This window comes from Pseudophryne corroboree, chromosome 6, assembly GCF_028390025.1.
Source record: "Pseudophryne corroboree isolate aPseCor3 chromosome 6, aPseCor3.hap2, whole genome shotgun sequence".
Lineage (NCBI taxonomy): Eukaryota > Metazoa > Chordata > Amphibia > Anura > Myobatrachidae > Pseudophryne > Pseudophryne corroboree.
Window position 1 is genome coordinate 123,096,441 of NC_086449.1, and position 19,598 is coordinate 123,116,038.

Consider the following 19,598-nt stretch of genomic DNA (forward strand, 5'->3'; position numbering starts at 1 on the left):
TTTTTGGGGGGCCTCTAAGGCAGTCCTTCGTGGCCATATTATTTCCTATGTCAATTCTAAGCGCAAGAAATTTAACACAAAATTGCAGGAACTTAGTGCGGCTCTCACACTTGCATATCGCACATACAAACAAAGCGATAGCCCTACTCATAAAGAGACGTACCTCATGGCAAAACAAATTTATGATACCTTTCTCACCGAACAGGCCCAGATCAGCTACGACTACGGCAGGAACAGGTTTCATAGGTGGGGGAATAAGTCCGGTAAGCTCCTGGCCAACTTGGTTAGGGGGTCCCGAAACAAAACATGGGTTGACTCGTTGCACAGCTCTGGAGGTGTTCTTTCTGATCCCACTGACATCTGCTCGGCTTTTATGCGTTTCTATAAGTCCCTATATACTGCCGACATTGATAACGCAACTGATGGTCAATTATTCCTAGATGAGGCGCAGTTACCGAAGCTGGAGTTAGAAGAGAGGGACTCGTTGGATGCTCCCATAACTGATGAGGAGGTGCGGGCCACCATTAAGTCCCTCCCCAATGGAAAGAGCCCTGGCCCTGACGGTTTCAGCGCTGAATTTTATAAGGTGCTAGATGCCGATATACTCCCCATATTAACACGATTATATAACCATATCCTAACAACAGAGGAGACTCCCCTTCGTTTTAACGAAGCCAAGCTTATAGTGCTAGCAAAACCTGGTAAAGATCCTACCCAGGTGGGGTCATACCGCCCCATTTCACTCCTCAATCAAGACTTTAAAATCTTGACTAAAATCATAGCTAATAGGTTACAAGCATACTTACCCCATCTTATCTCACCCGCACAGATGGGATTTGTCAAGGGTAGACAATCCACACGGGGAGTGCGGGCGGCCCTACACCTGCTTTAGCCAGGCCAAAAATAACATCATTATAAATTTAGACGCAGAGAAGGCATTTGATAAAATTGCCTGGCCTCACCTATCTCGAGTGCTCGCCCACCAGTGGTTTGGCACAGCGTTTTGCAACTTGGTACAGACCTTATATACCAACCCAGTGGCGCAGGTCTTAGTCAACAATGTGACATCTCCATCCTTCGCGTTGGAAAGAGGCACTAGGCAAGGATGCCCCTTATCTCCCCTCCTTTTTGATTTGGCACTGGAACCCCTTATACGCCATATTCTGTTACACAAGAACTATAGGGGCATTGCTGTGGGTACACAGGAATTAAAGGTGGTGGCATTCGCAGATGACCTCCTCCTTTTTATGTCAGATCCTCACCGTACAATCCCGCAGCTAATTGCCATGACTGATCGTTTCTCCTCTTTCGCAGGGTTTTCCATTAATTATAGTAAGTCGGAGGCGTTGGCCATATATGGATAGGCGAGACTGGGTTGGGGGACCACCTTTCCCTTTAAATGGGCGAATACACATATTATCTATCTAGGCGTTGCACTCCCTGCTCATCCCTGCCACCTATATAGGCTTAATATCACTCCGGTCCTACATAAGATTAGAACCGAACTTGGCCTTTGGCAATCCCTCCCCCTTAATATGCTAGGGAGATGCAACCTATTTAAGATGGCCAGCTTCCCAAAGCTCCTCTATGTTTTACAGATGACCCCCCCTATTATTATCTAAGTCGGACTGATCTTCTCTGAATACCTCTATCTCCAAATACATCTGGGCTGGTAAACGCCCAAGGATTAGCATGAAAAAATTATCCCAGACGGTACCTAGAGGGGGAATCAACCTACCTGATATTAAGCAATACAATCTTGCGTGCCTCTTACGCATTGCTATGGATTGGCTTGGAAACAATAATTATTACACAGATTCCAGCCTAGATTCTCAACTGTGTGCTCCCTTGTCCCTCAGTTATCTTCTCCATGCCAAGCCCTCCAAGTTGGCCTTACATATTACCACTAATTTGTTACTACTCCCCATAATACAGGCGTGGAAAATGGCGAGGAAATCTCTCAAACTTCAATATTTATACTCACTTTCACTGCCCTTTATCGGCAACCTGGAGTTTCAGGAGGGGGGGGCTCTACAGCCTTTCACTACCTGGCATTCTCTTGGTATCCGCAACCTACGCAGCCTGCTTAACTCCTCTCGCGCCCCGCTGTCTTTCGCGGAGGCGCGAGAGAAATACGGCCTGCCTCCTCACCACGAGTTTGCCTATTTCCAGGCAATGCACTATCTTAAAACTGTACTATCTACATTGACAGGGATTGACTTTCTTAACTCTCTAGACACACTACTCCAATCAACCTGCTACTCTATATCAACCATTTATACACGTATTCGTATAGAACTTATCCCAGACACGGACCTTCCAGAGCTGTCCTCCCACATCTCAACGGTCACCCCTGAATCCCTCTTTAGTCACTTTCAACTGACCTTAAAGCTTATTCCTGCAAGCTCCTACCAAGAAATGGCCTATAAAATGCTCCATAGGGCATACATCTCACCTAAACGCCGATCTTTGATGGGCATCTCAGAAGACAGTAAATGCACAAAATGCCTAATTAAGGGGGCCGACCTCTTCCATTGCTTCTGGGATTGCGCTCTGGTGTCACAGTTTTGGCATGAGGTACATCACTATGGAACTACGTCCTTAGGCATATCCTTTAGTTGCACTACCTCCTGGGCACTGTTCGGATGTTTGACTGACCAGCCTGACATCCCCAGGTCTAACAAAAAACTGCTTATGATACTATCAGCAGCTGGCAGGAAGGCAATCTTACAATAGTGGATCCACAACATACCTCCTAATATCTCGATGGTGACCTCTAGACTATTTTTTTTATTCACCATGGACTGGCTGGAGACCTCTATCCATAAGGAGAGGCTCACCCCTGCCTTGTTCCAATGTTGGAACACTTACATTTTGACACTCCCCTTACATACTAAACAAGCCATTGACAAATGCTTTCAATCTACCTCATGGTACCTCCTCCACGCTATAGACCACCCTAACCCCTTGAACATCTGACTTACCCTTTCTCTTCTTCTCTGGACCCCTCCTCCACTCCCTTCTATATTCAACTGTATACCGGGTTGATTGGAAATATAGACCCCCGATTTGGGAAGATTGTTCTGTGGATGGATCGACGACTCGTGTCCCAAAGTAGGCATTACATGTTAGTTTATTTTCTTATGTTTTAGGTATTTTATATAAATTTAGGGATTTTTTGGATAATTTGTCTTTGCTGGTGGAGAATCGATATTTGATCCATCCCTTTTCATCTATAGTTTGCTCCGCTTTGGTAATTAAAACACACTATAAATTCCCTGATATCACTAGTAATACACATGTTTCCTTTCTTGGAAGGGTATAAAAGTTTTTATATGAGGAAAAGTTTGAAAATATGTTTTGAGCTCTACCTGGTATTATATGAGACTGAATAATCTGTGACTCCCTGTCTCCTGTTAGGAGGATTATGTATAATATATATTATGTTATACAATGTTAACTATATATTCTATTCCACGTCTCGAAATACTGTTACCTTACTCTGTACAATGTGAGATTATAATAAAAATAGTTTGAAAAGAAAAAAAAATAGATGGACATCGCTAAAATTGCTGCTTCAAAGGGGAGAACGTTGATACAAAGAAACCATTATTTACAGCAATTTAAGGAAACGTATAAAAACGTTAAGATCACATTTAGTAGATCACCCATTTTGGGGGTTTATGTAATAGGTTTTGATTAAATACCACAGAACCAGTGGGATTTTAACGAGACTGCAGCTAAATTTAAAGTGGCAATCACTTATGACTGATTGCTGCTTTCAATTTAGCATCAATCTCGTTAACCGCTAGTTCCGTGGAATCGGAACCTATTAAATAACCTCTTTATTAATTACACTAAACAGTAGCAGCAAACAATAATCCATGAAGAGACAGTGACTGGTTGTTATCTACAGAGCTACATTAATTACTACAACTGACAATAGTGGTCTTTTTAACATGATGTGAACTTGATCAGATGATGAAATATCACCTTGGTCCTATTGATCTCTCACCTCTTTTCCTCTTTAGTCACAACTGATTCAGTAGGTGCAGTAATTCTTTTAGGAGGTGCAGAGCTTGGGACTGGAGATGCTTGTTCCCTCCCTAAGCTAGGGACTGGAGACAATTGTTCCTTTCCTAGGCCCCTACCAGGAATGGTTTGGGGTACCTGTTCAGCAGCTGGAGCGCTCATTGGTAATCTGGGAAAGAAAAGACATATAAAACATACATGCTTGGCCATAATTAGTGACGTTACTAAATTAATAAATGTTTGTTTACTGCCACTAACTAATAGAAAAGTAAAATTCCTATTTATAATACAGCAGCAATTAAAAAAATAAGAATTTACTTACCGATAATTCTATTTCTCGGAGTCCGTAGTGGATGCTGGGGTTCCTGAAAGGACCATGGGGAATAGCGGCTCCGCAGGAGACAGGGCACAAAAAGTAAAGCTTTCCGATCAGGTGGTGTGCACTGGCTCCTCCCCCTATGACCCTCCTCCAGACTCCAGTTAGGTACTGTGCCCGGAATAGCGTACACAATAAGGGAGGAATTTTGAATCCCGGGTAAGACTCATACCAGCCACACCAATCACACTGTACAACCTGTGATCTGAACCCAGTTAACAGTATGATAACAGCGGAGCCTCTGAAAAGATGGCTCACAACAACAATAACCCGATTTAGTTAGCAATAACTATGTACAAGTATTGCAGATAATCCGCACTTGGGATGGGCGCCCAGCATCCACTACGGACTCCGAGAAATAGAATTATCGGTAAGTAAATTCTTATTTTCTCTATCGTCCTTGTGGATGCTGGGGTTCCTGAAAGGACCATGGGGATTATACCAAAGCTCCCAAACGGGCGGGAGAGTGCGGATGACTCTGCAGCACCGAATGAGAGAACTCCAGGTCCTCTTTTGCCAGGGTATCAAATTTGTAGAATTTTACAAACGTGTTCTCCCCCGACCACGTAGCTGCTCGGCAAAGTTGTAATGCCGAGACCCCTCGGGCAGCCGCCCAAGATGAGCCCACCTTCCTTGTGGAATGGGCCTTAACAGATTTAGACTGTGGCAGGCCTGCCACAGAATGTGCAAGTTGAATTGTGCTACCAATCCCACGAGCAATCGACTGCTTAGAAGCAGAAGCACCCAGCATTGTTGGGTGCATACAGGATAAACAGCAAGTCAGATTTCCTGACTCCAGCCAACCTGGAAACTATATTTTCAGGGCCCTGATAACATCCAGCAACTTGGAGTCCTCCAAGTCCCTAGTAGCCGCAGGTACCACAATAAGCTGGTTCAGGTGAAACGCTGACACCACCTTAAGGAGAAACTGGGGACGAGTCCGCAGCTTTGCTCTGTCCGAATGGACAATCAGATATGGCTTTGTGAGATAAAGCCGCCAATTCTGACACTCGCCTGGCCGAGGCCAGGACCAACAGCATGGTCATTTTCCATGTGAGATATATCAAATCCACAGATTTGAGTTGTTTAAACCAATGTGATTTTTTAGGAATCCCAAAACTACGTTGAGATCGCCCAGTGCCACTGGAGACATCAAAGGGGCTGTATATGCAGTACTCCCTTAACAACTTCTGGACTTCAGGAACTGAAGCCAATTTCTTTCTGGAAGAAAATCAACAGGCCGAAATTTGAACCTTAATGGACCCAATTTGAGACCCATAGACACTCCTGTTTGCAGGAAATGTAGAAATCAACCTAGTTGAAATTCTTCCGTGGAGCCTTCCTGGACTCACACCCTGGCACATATTTTCACCTAAGTTGTGATAATGTTGTGCGGTCACCTCCTTCCTGGCTCTGACCAGGGTAGGGATGACCTCTTCCGGAATGCCTCTTTCCCTTAGGATCCGGCGTTCACCCGCCTTGGCGTCAACGCAGCTGCGGTAAGTCCCGGAACAGACACGGTTCTTGCCGAATCAAGACCCTTCTTAGTATCTCTTGAAGTTCCGGGAACCAAGTCCTTCTTGGCCAAACCGGAGCCACGAGTATAGTTCTTACTCCTCTCCTTCCTATCATTTACAATACATTGGGTATGAAAAGCAGAGGATGGAACACATACACCGACTGGTACACCGACGGTGTTACCAGAGCGTCCCAGCTATTGCCTGAGTGTCTCTTGACCTGGCGCTTCAGGTGGGACGCCATCATAACCACCTTTGGTCTTTCCCAACGGTTTACAATCATGTGGAAACTTCCAGATTAAGTTTCCACTTTTCCGGGTGGAATTCATTTATGCTGAGGAAATCTTCCCAGTTGCCCACTCCCGGAATGAACACTGCTGACAGTGTTATCACATGATTTTCCGCCCAGCGAAGAATCCTTGCTGTCATTGCCCTCCTGCTTCTTGTGTCGCCCCGTCTGATAACGTGGGCGACCGCCATGATGATGTCCTACTGGATCAGCACCGGTTGACTTTGAAGCAGGAGTCTTCCTAGGCTCAGAGCATTGTAAATTGCCCTTAGCTCCAGTATATTCATGTGGAGAGAAGTCTCCAGACTTGACCACACTTCCTTGGAAATTTTTTCCCTGTGTGACTACTCCCCAGCCTCTCAGGCTGATTTCCGTGGTCCCCAGAACACAGTCCTGAATGCTGAGTGTGCTGCCCTCTAAAAGATGAGCACTCTGCAGCCCCCACAGAAGAGACACCCTTGTCCTTGGAGACAGGATTATCCGCTGATGCATCTGAAAATGCGATCCGGACCATTCGTCCAGCAAATCCCCTGAGATCTGCCGAATGGAATCGCTTCGTAAGAAGCCACCATTTTTCCCAGGACTCCTGTGCATTGATGCACTGATACTTGGCCTGGTTTTAGGAGGTTTCTGACTAGGTCGAATAACTCCTTGGCTTTTTCCTCCCGGAGGAACACCTTTTTCTGGACTATGCCCAGAATCATTCCTAGGAACAGCAGACGTATCGTCGGAAAACAGCTGCGATTCTTGGAATATTTAGAATCCAGTCGTGCTGTCGTAGAACTACTTTAGATAGTGCTCTTCCGACCTCCAACTGTTCTCTGGAACTTGCCCTTTTCAGGATATCGTCCAAGTAAGGGATAATTTAGATGCCTTTTTTCTTTGAAGAAACATCTTTTCGGCCATTACCTTGGTAAAAGGCCCGGGGTGCCGTGGATAATTCAAACGGCATCGTCTGAAACTGATATTGACAGTTCTGTACCACGAACCAGAGGTACCCTTGTTGAGAAGGGCAAATTTGGACATGGAGGTAATCCTTGATGTCCAGGGACACCATATAGTCCCCTTTTTTCCGGTTCGCTATCACTGCTCTGAGTGACTCCATCTTGATTTGAACCTTTTATGTAAGTGTTCAAAGATTTCAGTTTAGACTATGTCTCACCAAGCCGTCTGGCGTCAGTACCACAATATAGTGTGGAAAAATAATACCCTTTTCCTTGTTGTAGGAGGGGTACTTTGATTATCACCTGCTGGATATACAGCTTGTGAATTGTTTCCAATGCTGCCTCCCTGTCGGAGGGAGCCGTTGGTAAAGCAGACTTCAGAAACCTGCGAGGAGAAGATGTCTCGACTCTCCAATCTGTACCCCTGGGATAATACTTGTACTATCTAGGGGTCAACCTGCGAGTGATCCCACTGCGCGCTGAGACTATTGAGACTACCCCCTCACCTTGAGTCCGCTTGCATGGCCCCAGCGTCATGCTGAGGACTTGGCAGACGCGGTGGAGGGCTTCTTTTCCTGGGAAGGGGCTGCCTGCTGCAGTCTACTTCCCTTACCTCTATGTCTGGGCAGATATGACTGGCCTTTTGCCTGCATGCCCTCATGGGAAAGGAAGGATTGAGGCTGAAAAGACGGTGTCTTTTTCAGCTGAGATGTAACTTGGGGTAAAAAGGTTGGATTTCCCAGCTGTTGCCGTGGTCCCCAGGTCCGATGGACCGACCCCAACTAACTCCTTCCCTTTATACGGCAATACTTCCATGTGCCGTATGGGATCTGTATCACCTGACCACTGTCGTGTCCATGACATCTTCTGGGTGATATGGACAACGTACTTATCTTGATGCCAGAGAGCAAATATCCCTCTGTGCATCTCACGTACATATATATAGAATGCATCCTATTAAATGCTCTATATGAATAAAATATTTTCAGTCAGGGAATCCGACCAAGCCAACCCAGCACTGCATCTCCAGGCTGATGGCGATCGCTGGTCGCAGTATAACCACCGTATGTGTGTATATACTTTTTAGGATATCTTTCCAGCTTCCTATCAGCTGGCTCCTTGAGGGCGGCCGTATCTGGAGACGGTAACGCCACTTGATAAGCGTGTGAGCGCCTTATCACCCTAAGGGGTGTTTCCCAACGCGCCCTAATTTCTGGCGGGAAAGGGTATAACGCCAATATTTGCTATCGGGGTAACCCCACGCATCATCACACACTTCATTTTATTTTATCTGATTCAGGAAAAACTACAGGTAGTTTTTTCACTCCCACATAATACCCTTTTTTGTGGTACTTGTAGTATCAGAAATATGCAACACCTCCTTCATTGCCCTTAACGTGTGGCCCTAATGAGAAATACGTTTGTTTATTCACCGTCGACACTGGATTCAGTGTCCGTGTCTGTGTCTGTGTCGACCGACTGAGGTAAATGGGCGTTTTTAACGCCCCTGACGGTGTTCTGAGACGCCTGGACCGGTACTAATAGTTTGTCGGCCGTCTCACGTCGTCAACCGACCTTGCAGCGTGTTGACATTCTCACGTAATTCCCTAAATAAGCCATCCATTCCGGTGTCGACTCCCTAGAGAGTGACATCACCATTACAGGCAATTTCTCCGCCTCCTCACCAACATCGTCCTCATACATGTCGACACACACGTACCGACACACAGCACACACACCGGGAATGCTCTGACAGAGGACAGGACCCACACTAGCCCTTTGGGGAGACAGAGGGAGAGTTTGCCAGCACACACCAAAACGCTATAATTATATAGGGACAACCTTATATAAGTGTTTTCCCTTATAGCATCTTTATATATATCTCAATATCGCCAAAATCAGTGCCCCCCCTCTCTGTTTTAACCCTGTTTCTGTAGTGCAGTGCAGGGGAGAGCCTGGGAGCCTTCTCTCCAGGCTTTCTGTGAGAGAAAATGGCGCTGTGTGCTGAGGAGATAGGCCCCGCCCCTTTTTCGGCGGGCTCGTCTCCCGCTATTTAGTGAATCTTGGCAGGGGTTAAATATCTCCATATAGCCTCTGGGGGCTATATGTGAGGTATTTTTCGCCAAAAAAGGTTTTCATTTGCCTCCCAGGGCGCCCCCCTCCCAGCGCCCTGCACCCTCAGTGACTGCCGTGTGAAGTGTGCTGAGAGGAAAATGGCGCACAGCTGCAGTGCTGTGCGCTACCTTTAGAAGACTGCAGGAGTCTTCAGCCGCCGATTCTGGACCTCTTCTTACTTCAGCATCTGCAAGGGGGCCGGCGGCGCGGCTCCGGTGACCATCCAGGCTGTACCTGTGATCGTCCCTCTGGAGCTGATGTCCAGTAGCCAAGAAGCCAATCCATCCTGCACGCAGGTGAGTTCACTCCTTCTCCCCTAAGTCCCTCGTTGCAGTGATCATGTTGCCAGCAGGACTCACTGTAAAATAAAAAACCTAAGCTAAACTTTCTCTAAGCAGCTCTTTAGGAGAGCCACCTAGATTGCACCCTTCTCGGCCGGGCACAAAAATCTAACTGGAGTCTGGAGGAGGGTCATAGGGGGAGGAGCCAGTGCACACCACCTGATCGGAAAGCTTTACTTTTTGTGCCCTGTCTCCTGCGGAGCCGCTATTCCCCATGGTCCTTTCAGGAACCCCAGCATCCACAAGGACGATAGAGAAATAAGATTTTACTCACCGGTAAATCAATTTCTCGTAGTCCGTAGTGGATGCTGGGGACTCCGTAAGGACCATGGGGAATAGACGGGCTCCGCAGGAGACTGGGCACTCTAAGAAAGATTTAGTACTACTGGTGTGCACTGGCTCCTCCCTCTATGCCCCTCCTCCAGACCTCAGTTAAGGAAACTGTGCCCGGAAGAGCTGACATTACAAGGAAAGGATTTTGAAACCCAGGGTAAGACTCATACCAGCCACACCAATCACACCGTATAACTTGTGATAAACTTACCCAGTTAACAGTATGAACAAACAACAGAGCATCAACCAATGGATGCCAACATAACATAACCCTTTATTAAGCAATAACTATATACACGTATTGCAGAAAGTCCGCACTTGGGATGGGCGCCCAGCATCCACTACGGACTACGAGAAATAGATTTACCGGTGAGTAAAATCTTATTTTCTCTAACGTCCTAGTGGATGCTGGGGACTCCGTAAGGACCATGGGGATTATACCAAAGCTCCCAAACGGGCGGGAGAGTGCGGATGACTCTGCAGCACCGAATGGGCAAACACAAGGTCCTCCTCAGCCAGGGTATCAAACTTGTAGAATTTTGCAAACGTGTTTGAACCCGACCAAGTAGCAGCTCGGCAAAGCTGTAATGCCGAGACCCCTCGGGCAGCCGCTCAAGAATAGCCCACCTTCCTTGTGGAATGGGCTTTCACTGATTTTGGATGCGGCAATCCAGCCGCAGAATGAGCCTGCTGAATCGTGTTACAGATCCAGCGAGCAATAGTTTGCTTTGAAGCAGGAGCACCCAGCTTGTTGGATGCATACAGGATAAACAGCGAGTCAGTCTTCCTGACTCCAGCCGTTCTGGTTACCTAAATCTTCAAAGCCCGGACTACGTCAAACAGCTTGGAATCCTCCAAGTCACAAGTAGCCGCAGGCACCACAATAGGTTGGTTCAAATGAATAGATGACACCACCTTTGGCAGAAATTGCGGACGAGTCCGCAATTCTGCCCTGTCCATATGGAAAACCAGATAGGGGCTTTTACATGACAAAGCCGCCCATTCTGACACACGCCTAGCCGAAGCTAAGGCCAACAGCATGACCACTTTCCACGTGAGATACTTTAGCTCCACAGTCTTAAGTGGATCAAACCAGTGGGATTTCAGGAAACCCAACACCACGTTAAGATCCCAAGGTGCCACCGGTGGCACAAAAGGGGGCTGAATATGCAGCACTCCCTTAACAAACGTCTGAACCTCAGGCAGTGAAGCCAGTTCTTTTTGAAAGAAAATGGATAGGGCCGAAATTTGGACCTTTATGGACCCTAATTTTAGGCCCATAGTCACTACTGACTGTAGGAAGTGCAGGAATCGACCCAGCTGGAATTCCTCTGTAGGGGCCTTCCTGGCCTCACACCAAGCAACATATTTTCGCCATATACGGTGATAATGCTTTGTTGTCACGTCCTTCCTAGCCTTTATCAGCGTAGGAATAACTTCATCCGGAATGCCTTTTTCCGCTAGGATCCGGCGTTCAACCGCCATGCCGTCAAACGCAGCCGCGGTAAGTCTTGAAACAGACAGGGCCCTTGTTGCAACAGGTCCTGTCTGAGAGGCAGAGGCCATGGGTCCTCTGTGAGCATTTCTTGCAGTTCCGGGTACCAAGTCCTTCATAGCCAATCCGGAACAATTGAGTATTGTTCTCACTCCTCTTTTTCTTACAATTCTCAGCACCTTTGGTATGAGAGGAATAGGAGGAAACACATAGACCGACTGGAACACCCACGGAGTTACTAGTGCGTCCACAGCTATCGCCTGAGAGTCTCTTGACCTGGCGGGACGCCATCATGTCCACCTGTGGCAGTTCCCATCGATTTGCAATCTGCGTGACGACTTCCTGATGAAGTCCCCACTCTCCCGGGTGGAGGTCGTGCCTGCTGAGGAAGTCTGCTTCCCAGTTTTCCACTCCCGGAATGAACACTGCTGACAGTGCGCTTACGTGATTCTCCGCCCAGCGAAGAATTCTGGTGGATTCTACCATCGCCACCCTGCTCCTTGTGCCGCCTTGGCGGTTTACATGAGCCACTGCGGTCTGACTAGATCAGAACCGGTTGGTCGCGAAGCAGGGTCTCCGCTTGACTTAGGGCGTTGTATATGGCCCTTAGTTCCAGGATATTGATGTGAAGGCAAGTCTCCTGCCTTGACCACAGCCCTTGGAAATTTCTTCCCTGTGTGACTGCCCCCCACCCTCGGAGGCTTGCATCCGTGGTCACCAGGACCCAGTCCTGAATGCCAAATCTGCGACCTTCGAGAAGGTGAGCACTCTGCAGTCACCACAGGAGAGACACCCTGGCTCTGGGGGATAGGGTGATTAACCGATGCATCCGAAGATGTGATCCGGACCACTTGTCCAGTAAGTCCCATTGGAAGGTCCTCCTATGGAACCTGCCGAAGGGAATGACCTCGAATGATGCCACCCTCCTTCCCAGGACTCGAGTGCAGTGATGCACTGACACCTGTTTTGGTTTTAATAGATTCCTGACCAGTGTCATGAGCTTCTGAGCTCTCTCTATCGGGAGATAAACCCTTTTCTGGTCTGTGTCTAGGATCATGCCTAGGAGAGGCAGATGAGCTGTAAGAACCAACTGCGACTTTGGAATATATAGAATCCAGCCGTGTTACCGTTTCACTTCCAGAGAAAGTGATACGCTGTTCAGCAACTGCTCTCTTGATCTCGCTTTTATGAGGAGATCGTCCAAGTACGTGATAATAGTGACACCTTGCTTCCGCAGGAGCACCATCATTTCCGCCATTACCTTGGTGAATATTCTCAAGGCCGTGGAGAGACCAAACGGCAACGTCTGAAATTGGTAATGACAATCACGTACCGCAATTCTGAGGTACGTCTGATGAGGTGGATAAATGGGGACAAGAAGGTATGCATCCTTTATGTCCCGAGTCACCATAAAATCTCCCCCTTTCAGGCTTGCAATAACCGCTCTTAGCGATTCCATCTTGAACTTGAAACCTTTCAGGTATATGTTCAGGGATTTTAAATTCAATATGGGTCCGACCGAACCGTCTGGATTCGGGACTACAACATGGTCGAATAATAACCCCCTCCTTGTTGAAGGAGGGGAACCTTGACAACCACCTGTTGAAGAAACAATTTATGAATTGCAGTTAACACTGTTTCCCTCTAGTGGGGGGAAGCCGGCAGGGCCGTCGGTGAGGGGGCATCTTCTCAAAGTCCAGCTTGTATCCCTGAGACACAATATCTATTGCCCAGGGATCTAACAGGGAGTGAACCCACTTGTGGCTGAACTGACGAATGCGTGCCCCCACCGGGCCTAGCTTCGCCTTGCGGTGGATTTTTGTAGAGGCCGGGGAGGACTTCTGTTCCTGGGAACTAGCTGTGTTGTGCAGCTTCTTTCCTGTGCCCCCGCCTCTGGCAAGAAAGGACGCACCTCGGACTTTCTTGTTTCTTTATTCGAAAGGCTGCATTTGATAATGTCGTGCTTTCCTAGGCTGTGCAGGAATATAAGGCAAAATATCAGAATTACCAGCTATAGCTGTGGAGACCAGGTCCGAGAACCCTTCTCCACACAATCCTCAGCCTTCCACATGCCCCTTAAGTCGGCATCATCTGTCCATTGCATATTCTACAGGACACGTCAAGCAGAAATCGACATAGCTTTGAATCTAGGACCTAGTATACTCATGTCTCTTTGGGCATGTTTTATATATATATATATATATATATATATATATATATCACTTAAGACAGCATCTTTAATATATATATATCTCTATATATACATATATATATATATATATATATGCATACTAGGGTCTCAATCTCTGCTGATAAGGTACATGTCCACGCTGCCACAGCGCCATAAACCCATGCCGACACAATCGCCGGTCTGAGTAGAATACTAGAATGTGCACGCTATCTGCAGGATCCCTGAGAATAGCTAGTGCTACCTTCTGTGCAAACAGGACACCCTAGGGGAAGATTCCCAACACATCCTGCCCTAGTGGGGAAAGGATACTGCCTGAGAATTTTTTTGTGGGAAGCTGCAGTCTCTTGTCTGGAGATTCCCGCTCTTTTTCCTCATGAGAGGAGGGAAATTTACCTCAGCTTTCTTCTCCTTAACATGTGCACCCTTGTGTCAGGGACAAATGAGTCATCAGTGATATGCAAATCATCTTTTATTACAATAATCATATATTGAATACTTTTCTGCCATTTTGGCTGTAACTTTGCATTATCGTAGTCGACACTGGAGTCAAACTCCGTGTCGATATCAGTGTTTATTATTTTGGATAGTGAACATTGTGAGACTCTGAAGGTCTCTGCGACATAGGGGCAGACATGGGTAGATTTCCTGTCTGTTCTCTGTAATCTTTTGTGCAATAAATTTACCTCAGCACTTACACATATCCAAACAGGTGTCGGCGTTGTCGACGGAGACACCCTCTCACACACATATTTGCTCTATCTCCTCCTTAGGGGAGCCTTTTACCTCAGACATGTTGACACACACGTACCGACACCACACACACAGGGGATGCTCTATTTGAAGACAGTTCCCCCACAAGGCCCTTTGGAGAGACAGAGAGAGAGTATGCCAGCACACACCCCAGCGCTATATGACCCAGGAATCACACAGTAACTTAGTGTTTACCCAGTAGCTGCTGTATATATTGTTTTTACGCCAAATTTATGTGCCCCCCCTCTCTTTTTCACCCTCTCTATCGTGCAGGGGAGAGCCTGGGGAGCTTCCTCTCAGCGGAGCTGTGGAGAGAAAATGGCGCTGGTGAGTGCTGAGGAAGAAGGCCCCGCCCCCTCAGCGGCGGGCTTCTCCTGCAATTTTGTGTAAAATTAATGGCTGGGGATCATGCATATAACAGTGTCCAACTGTATATATGCTGCTTTTGCCAGGAGGTACTAAATTGCTGCCCAGGGCGCCCCCCCCTGCGCCCTGCACCCTACAGTGACCGGAGTGTGTGGGTTAGTGTGGGAGCAATGGCGTACAGCTGCAGTGCTGTGCGCTACCTCAAGTGAAGACAGGAGTCTTCTGCCGCCGATTTCGATGTCTTCTTGCTTCTGCCGGCTTCTGTCTTCTGGCTCTGCGAGGGGGACAGCGGCGCGGCTCCGGGAACGGACGACCAAGGTTAAGATCCTGTGTTCGAACCCTCTGGAGCTAATGGTGTCCAGTAGCCTAAGAAGCGCAACCTAGCCGCAGTTAGTAGGTTTGCTTCTCTCCCCACAGTCCCTCGTAGCAGAGAGTCTGTTACCAGCAGAAGCTTTCTGAAAATAAAAAACCTAACTAAAATACTTTCTTATTAGCAAGCTCAGGAGAGCCCACTAAAAGCACCCAGCTCTGGCCGAGCACAGATTCTAACTGAGGTCTGGAGGAGGGGCATAGAGGGATGAGCCAGTGCACACCAGTAGTACTAAATCTTTCTTAGAGTGCCCAGTCTCCTGCGGAGCCCGTCTATTCCCCATGGTCCTTATGGAGTCCCCAGCATCCACTAGGACGTTCGAGAAAATAGGATAACTATATAGACAGCTAAGACTGAGAGAAAAAGAAAGACCCCCAACAGGAATTTAGGGTGAATAAGACTACCCTTCAATGTCTGTCTTTTTTATTGTGTCAGATAAACAGTCATAGTGTTCACGTGCATAGGGAAGATTTTGTAATGTTCCCTATAAAATGTGGACAGGGTGATGAGGTGCAGGCAACGTAAAGCTACATGTGCATCAAACGCGGACAGTCAGGGTAGGGGCACAGCCCGTCGCTGTCACTTTGGGAGCAAGCCCAGCATTTCCAGAGGTGCTGGGCTTACCCCAAGCTCTACCCTCAATGTGAAAAGATGCCGTGCATCTATTCACACGGTGGCGATAGGAAACAGCAACTTCTCCCACACACTGGAAACTGCGCCGTGTGTGTGGGGATGGCACCGGCCAAGCTGTTTTAGTAAGACCCCGCAATTAGGGAAGAGCGCATTTTGCCACTTTGAAAATGGTGCTAAAACAGCATAGCATGAACACTAGTGTTTGTATACTTTCTTTATTGTACATACTGTATATGGTTCCTAGTGATGGATGGTCTCACTCTCTGTGAAGTCTCTGTTCCGTCAACACCACTGCACCCCAAAATGGTGCAGTGGGATGAGTAAGCCTGAAACAAAAGTGCGAGGCGGGGAACTTCAAATGCCCCCTAAAGTACTACTAAGCTGATCAGCTGCAGTAGAGGAAAACGATGATCCGCTGTGCTCACAGGATAACGAAGGATAGGGGGCAAAGTGACTTGGGAGTTAATGTCCAATAAAGGTTCATTAGACACGGTGGAGGTACAATGCCGTACTTGCATAGCGGGAAATTCAATTGCTGGTGAGCCGGCAATTGAATTCCCCACCACAGTGATACACTGAAGTAGTGCTACAGTGGGGATCTATAAATACCGGTGAGTTAACGGTTATTCCACTAGGGAAATGCTGTTGGGGATATATTGCCACAATGGGGAGGGGAACACTGATACATTGTCGACATACCGAGGTGCCCTACATTGTTGTTGCTGTAGTCACGCTAAAATGCTCTTCTAGTCGCGCCTAGCCCGGACTGAGTTTACCAACGCTAAACGTCTTTTTGTGCATATCTTTTCCCTAAAAAACCTCTTATTCACATTGCCATGCAAATAAGATGCACATGCAGACTACTCTGATTAAAATAATATGCGGCATGTGTATCTTCGGTGTGCGACTGCAGCTATATCTGTATATGAAATGTTATGTTACAGTGTCAGTGGCTGTTTTCTGCTGACACTGTAAAATAGCATTTCATATGCAAATACAGCTGTAGTTGCACAAGGAACATACACAAGCTGTGTATAATTTTAATCAGTGTAGTCGGCTTGTGCGTCTTTTTCATATAGCAAAGTTAATAAGACGAATTTTCGGGGAGAAAAGACGCCTCATGTTGGTGTGTCACAAAAGAGCTGGCGGTTCTCATGCACCCTGTGTAAACGCGACTCATAACGTACGAAGGATAGACAAGGAAAGACACACCTGTATAGACATTATTTTTTTTAAATACGTTTTTAATTAAATGAAAAAAATCTGAGTGCTTTTGGGCCAAATAGCTTTGATTAAAGACACAATGCACACACTATATGCCTTCTGCAGGCATGTCAGTTTCCTGTTTTTACTCGGCTATCAGGTAATCATTAGTACTGTGGCTGTTAGATATTTATTTAAAGCATATCTGAGTGACCATATTATACCTGAAGAATATAGAGAATTCTGGATATCCAGCAGTTATAATGGCATTGTAACATCACCAACTAAAGGCCTTCTATTTACTTGCATGTAAAAACAACATGATGAGCCAATATGTGGTACAAAATGGAACAAATACAGGGCATGGTAACACCAGAAATTATAATATAATGCCCATTCAAGTGGGCTAAAAACTCATGGAAACCACATTTAAAAGAAAGCAAGTGGTAAGAAACTATTATACATTATAAACTATTATACATTATAATATATGATTCTCTAAATGCAGTTTCTTATTCTTGTTCTTATAATGCAGTTTTATCATTATTTTATTATTTTATAATGCAGCATATTATTCTTCTTATTCTTATTCTTATAATGCAGTTTTTCCAATTATAAAAGTCCAATAATTATATGTACGTACTGGGAACAAAAGAGGGAAAAGTCAAGGAAATGTTGAAAACTTGACAACAATTAAACATGTATAAAACCAATTGAGAAGCCTGGTAAATATTTACACTGCAGCAAGACATATGGATTACAATAGGAAGACTGAGCTGCTTGCTAGTGCAGGTATCATTTTCCTTACTCACCTGGCTCTTCCGAGTGACATCATCCCTGCACCAGCATCCCCTAATGCCATAGTCTCGGGGGGCCTGAAGGTGGGACGGAGAAGAGAACCAGGAAACTGGGGAGCAAAGCTGTCCCCTTGGCCAGAAGCACTGTGGAGTCCCCTGCCTAAAAGAGAGAAGTATAGTAACTTAAAACAAAAGTCAATGTGAAATTAAACAAATGTACTGGGAAAGGTATATACTGTATTTTATTTGTTTTGAAAGTGGCCCTTGTGTTTACTAAACATAATCCATAGCAGATGCAACCATCAATTATTCTGCATAGAGCACCTACAGTAAATGTATGCATATTACTATGCTAAATTTGGGAGTCTCAGCGATATACTGGCAAAGTTTTAAATGTCTGACATTAGCTTGGTCATAGCTATGCAAACAAGTGGGTATGTCTTTAACATGGGTGAACATGACTTGTGATTTTGTGCAATTTTCATTCTCTTTTCACAAGGTCGTTCTTAGACAAAAGGAGAACCACTTTGTCTTAGGGGCCATTTTAAAGGGTGCCACCATGCAAAATTATCTTATCCAGTTATAGTTCAATCAGGAATGCTCTAATGAAAAGCAGTGCTTCAAGGGCCTATTTGAAGTCACTCACCAAGTGAGAAACCAGAGCAACCAACTAGCAGTTACGGCCGAGGCCGAAACTTCGGAAGAGAATACGCCAGAGTCAATAGCAACTTCACCAATATAAGAACCAGCCACATGAATGTTATCCACCACTGATAGCAAATCAAATCTATGGGTAGCAGAGAGGAGACCATACCATACTCCAGGGAATACACCCAACAAGCCAATGCTTCAGCTACCCAGGCGGAAGCAAGTGTCGGACGCAAGGCTGCATCTGAATTAGCAAAGAAGGAGTTAAGCAAAGGAAGTAAATGAAAGAAAGACGGCCACCTCCTCCTCCTTTCTTTTGAAGAAACGTGCCCTCAGAGTTGGAATGATATCCGAATCCTTAATAAGCAATGCGGTCTGCACTGCCTTGATAAAAGCATCAACATCCACCTCAGCCAAGTGGTTGTCCTCTAGGGATGATGAGTCCACATTTGACATCTGGGACAATTCCTCCTCTGGACACGAGGAGTTGTTTGACGTTATTTCCAGAGTTAAGAGGCATTGAGCTATCTCACCTGGTGGGCTTCCGTTTAGGGTCTTTCCATGTAAATAGGAAACTTGTGAAAAAAACAAAACTTTATTTGGGAATTTTGTGTCTGCATATTTCCCTAGAGCAATGTTGACTGTAATATTTTTGGGATCCGGTCTCTAGGTTGACAGTAACTAGGTCGACACTATCTAGGTCGCTGAAGGGTGTGGGAAAACTTATTGGGCGCTGGAAAGGAAATGGGCAGCCTAGGGTACACCTCTGGGGTTTTCCTCTTCCCTTAAAAGTCGAACGTGAATCAAAGTGTGAGGTGGTGTTTACGGGGCGCCCTCTTTCTGTGGTCGTGTGAGAAGACCAAAGCAATGGTCGCCTTATCAGATAGATGGTAAACTTAATATAGATATGACGACGTAAATTTCGAGGAGTTTCAATAAAAAAAAAATTTACACAAATTTAATAAACATTCACATACATAAAACAACTACTAAAAGCGTACCAATAAGGTAAGCTAGGAGCCGCAGGTGTTAAATAAGGCAGGGTGGTCCAAGCTTGCTCCTAAGTTAATGATGGGTCACTAACCCCTGGATGAGTGATGGTATTCAATGTTCAAACAACTTAAAATGTACTTCTAAAAACGTAAGAAAGCATACCAGAGAGGTAGCTAAGGAGCCGCACGTGTTATAACAAGCAGGG

The 19,598-nt window shown here is 46.1% G+C and overlaps 1 protein-coding gene across 6 annotated transcripts in view; it reads right to left on the bottom strand.

Annotated features, from left to right (window-relative positions):
• Positions 1 to 19,598, bottom strand: part of PIWIL2 (piwi like RNA-mediated gene silencing 2) — a 1,076,777-nt gene that overhangs the window by 825,934 nt on the left and 231,245 nt on the right. For all 6 annotated transcript variants that reach the window (XM_063931805.1, XM_063931803.1, XM_063931806.1 and 3 more), the window contains 2 exons: positions 17,768 to 17,912; positions 4,016 to 4,201 (listed from right to left, as the gene is read on the bottom strand). In XM_063931805.1, the coding sequence (XP_063787875.1) occupies positions 4,016 to 4,201; positions 17,768 to 17,912 (331 nt within the window). The remainder of the gene's footprint in view (positions 1 to 4,015; positions 4,202 to 17,767; positions 17,913 to 19,598) is intronic.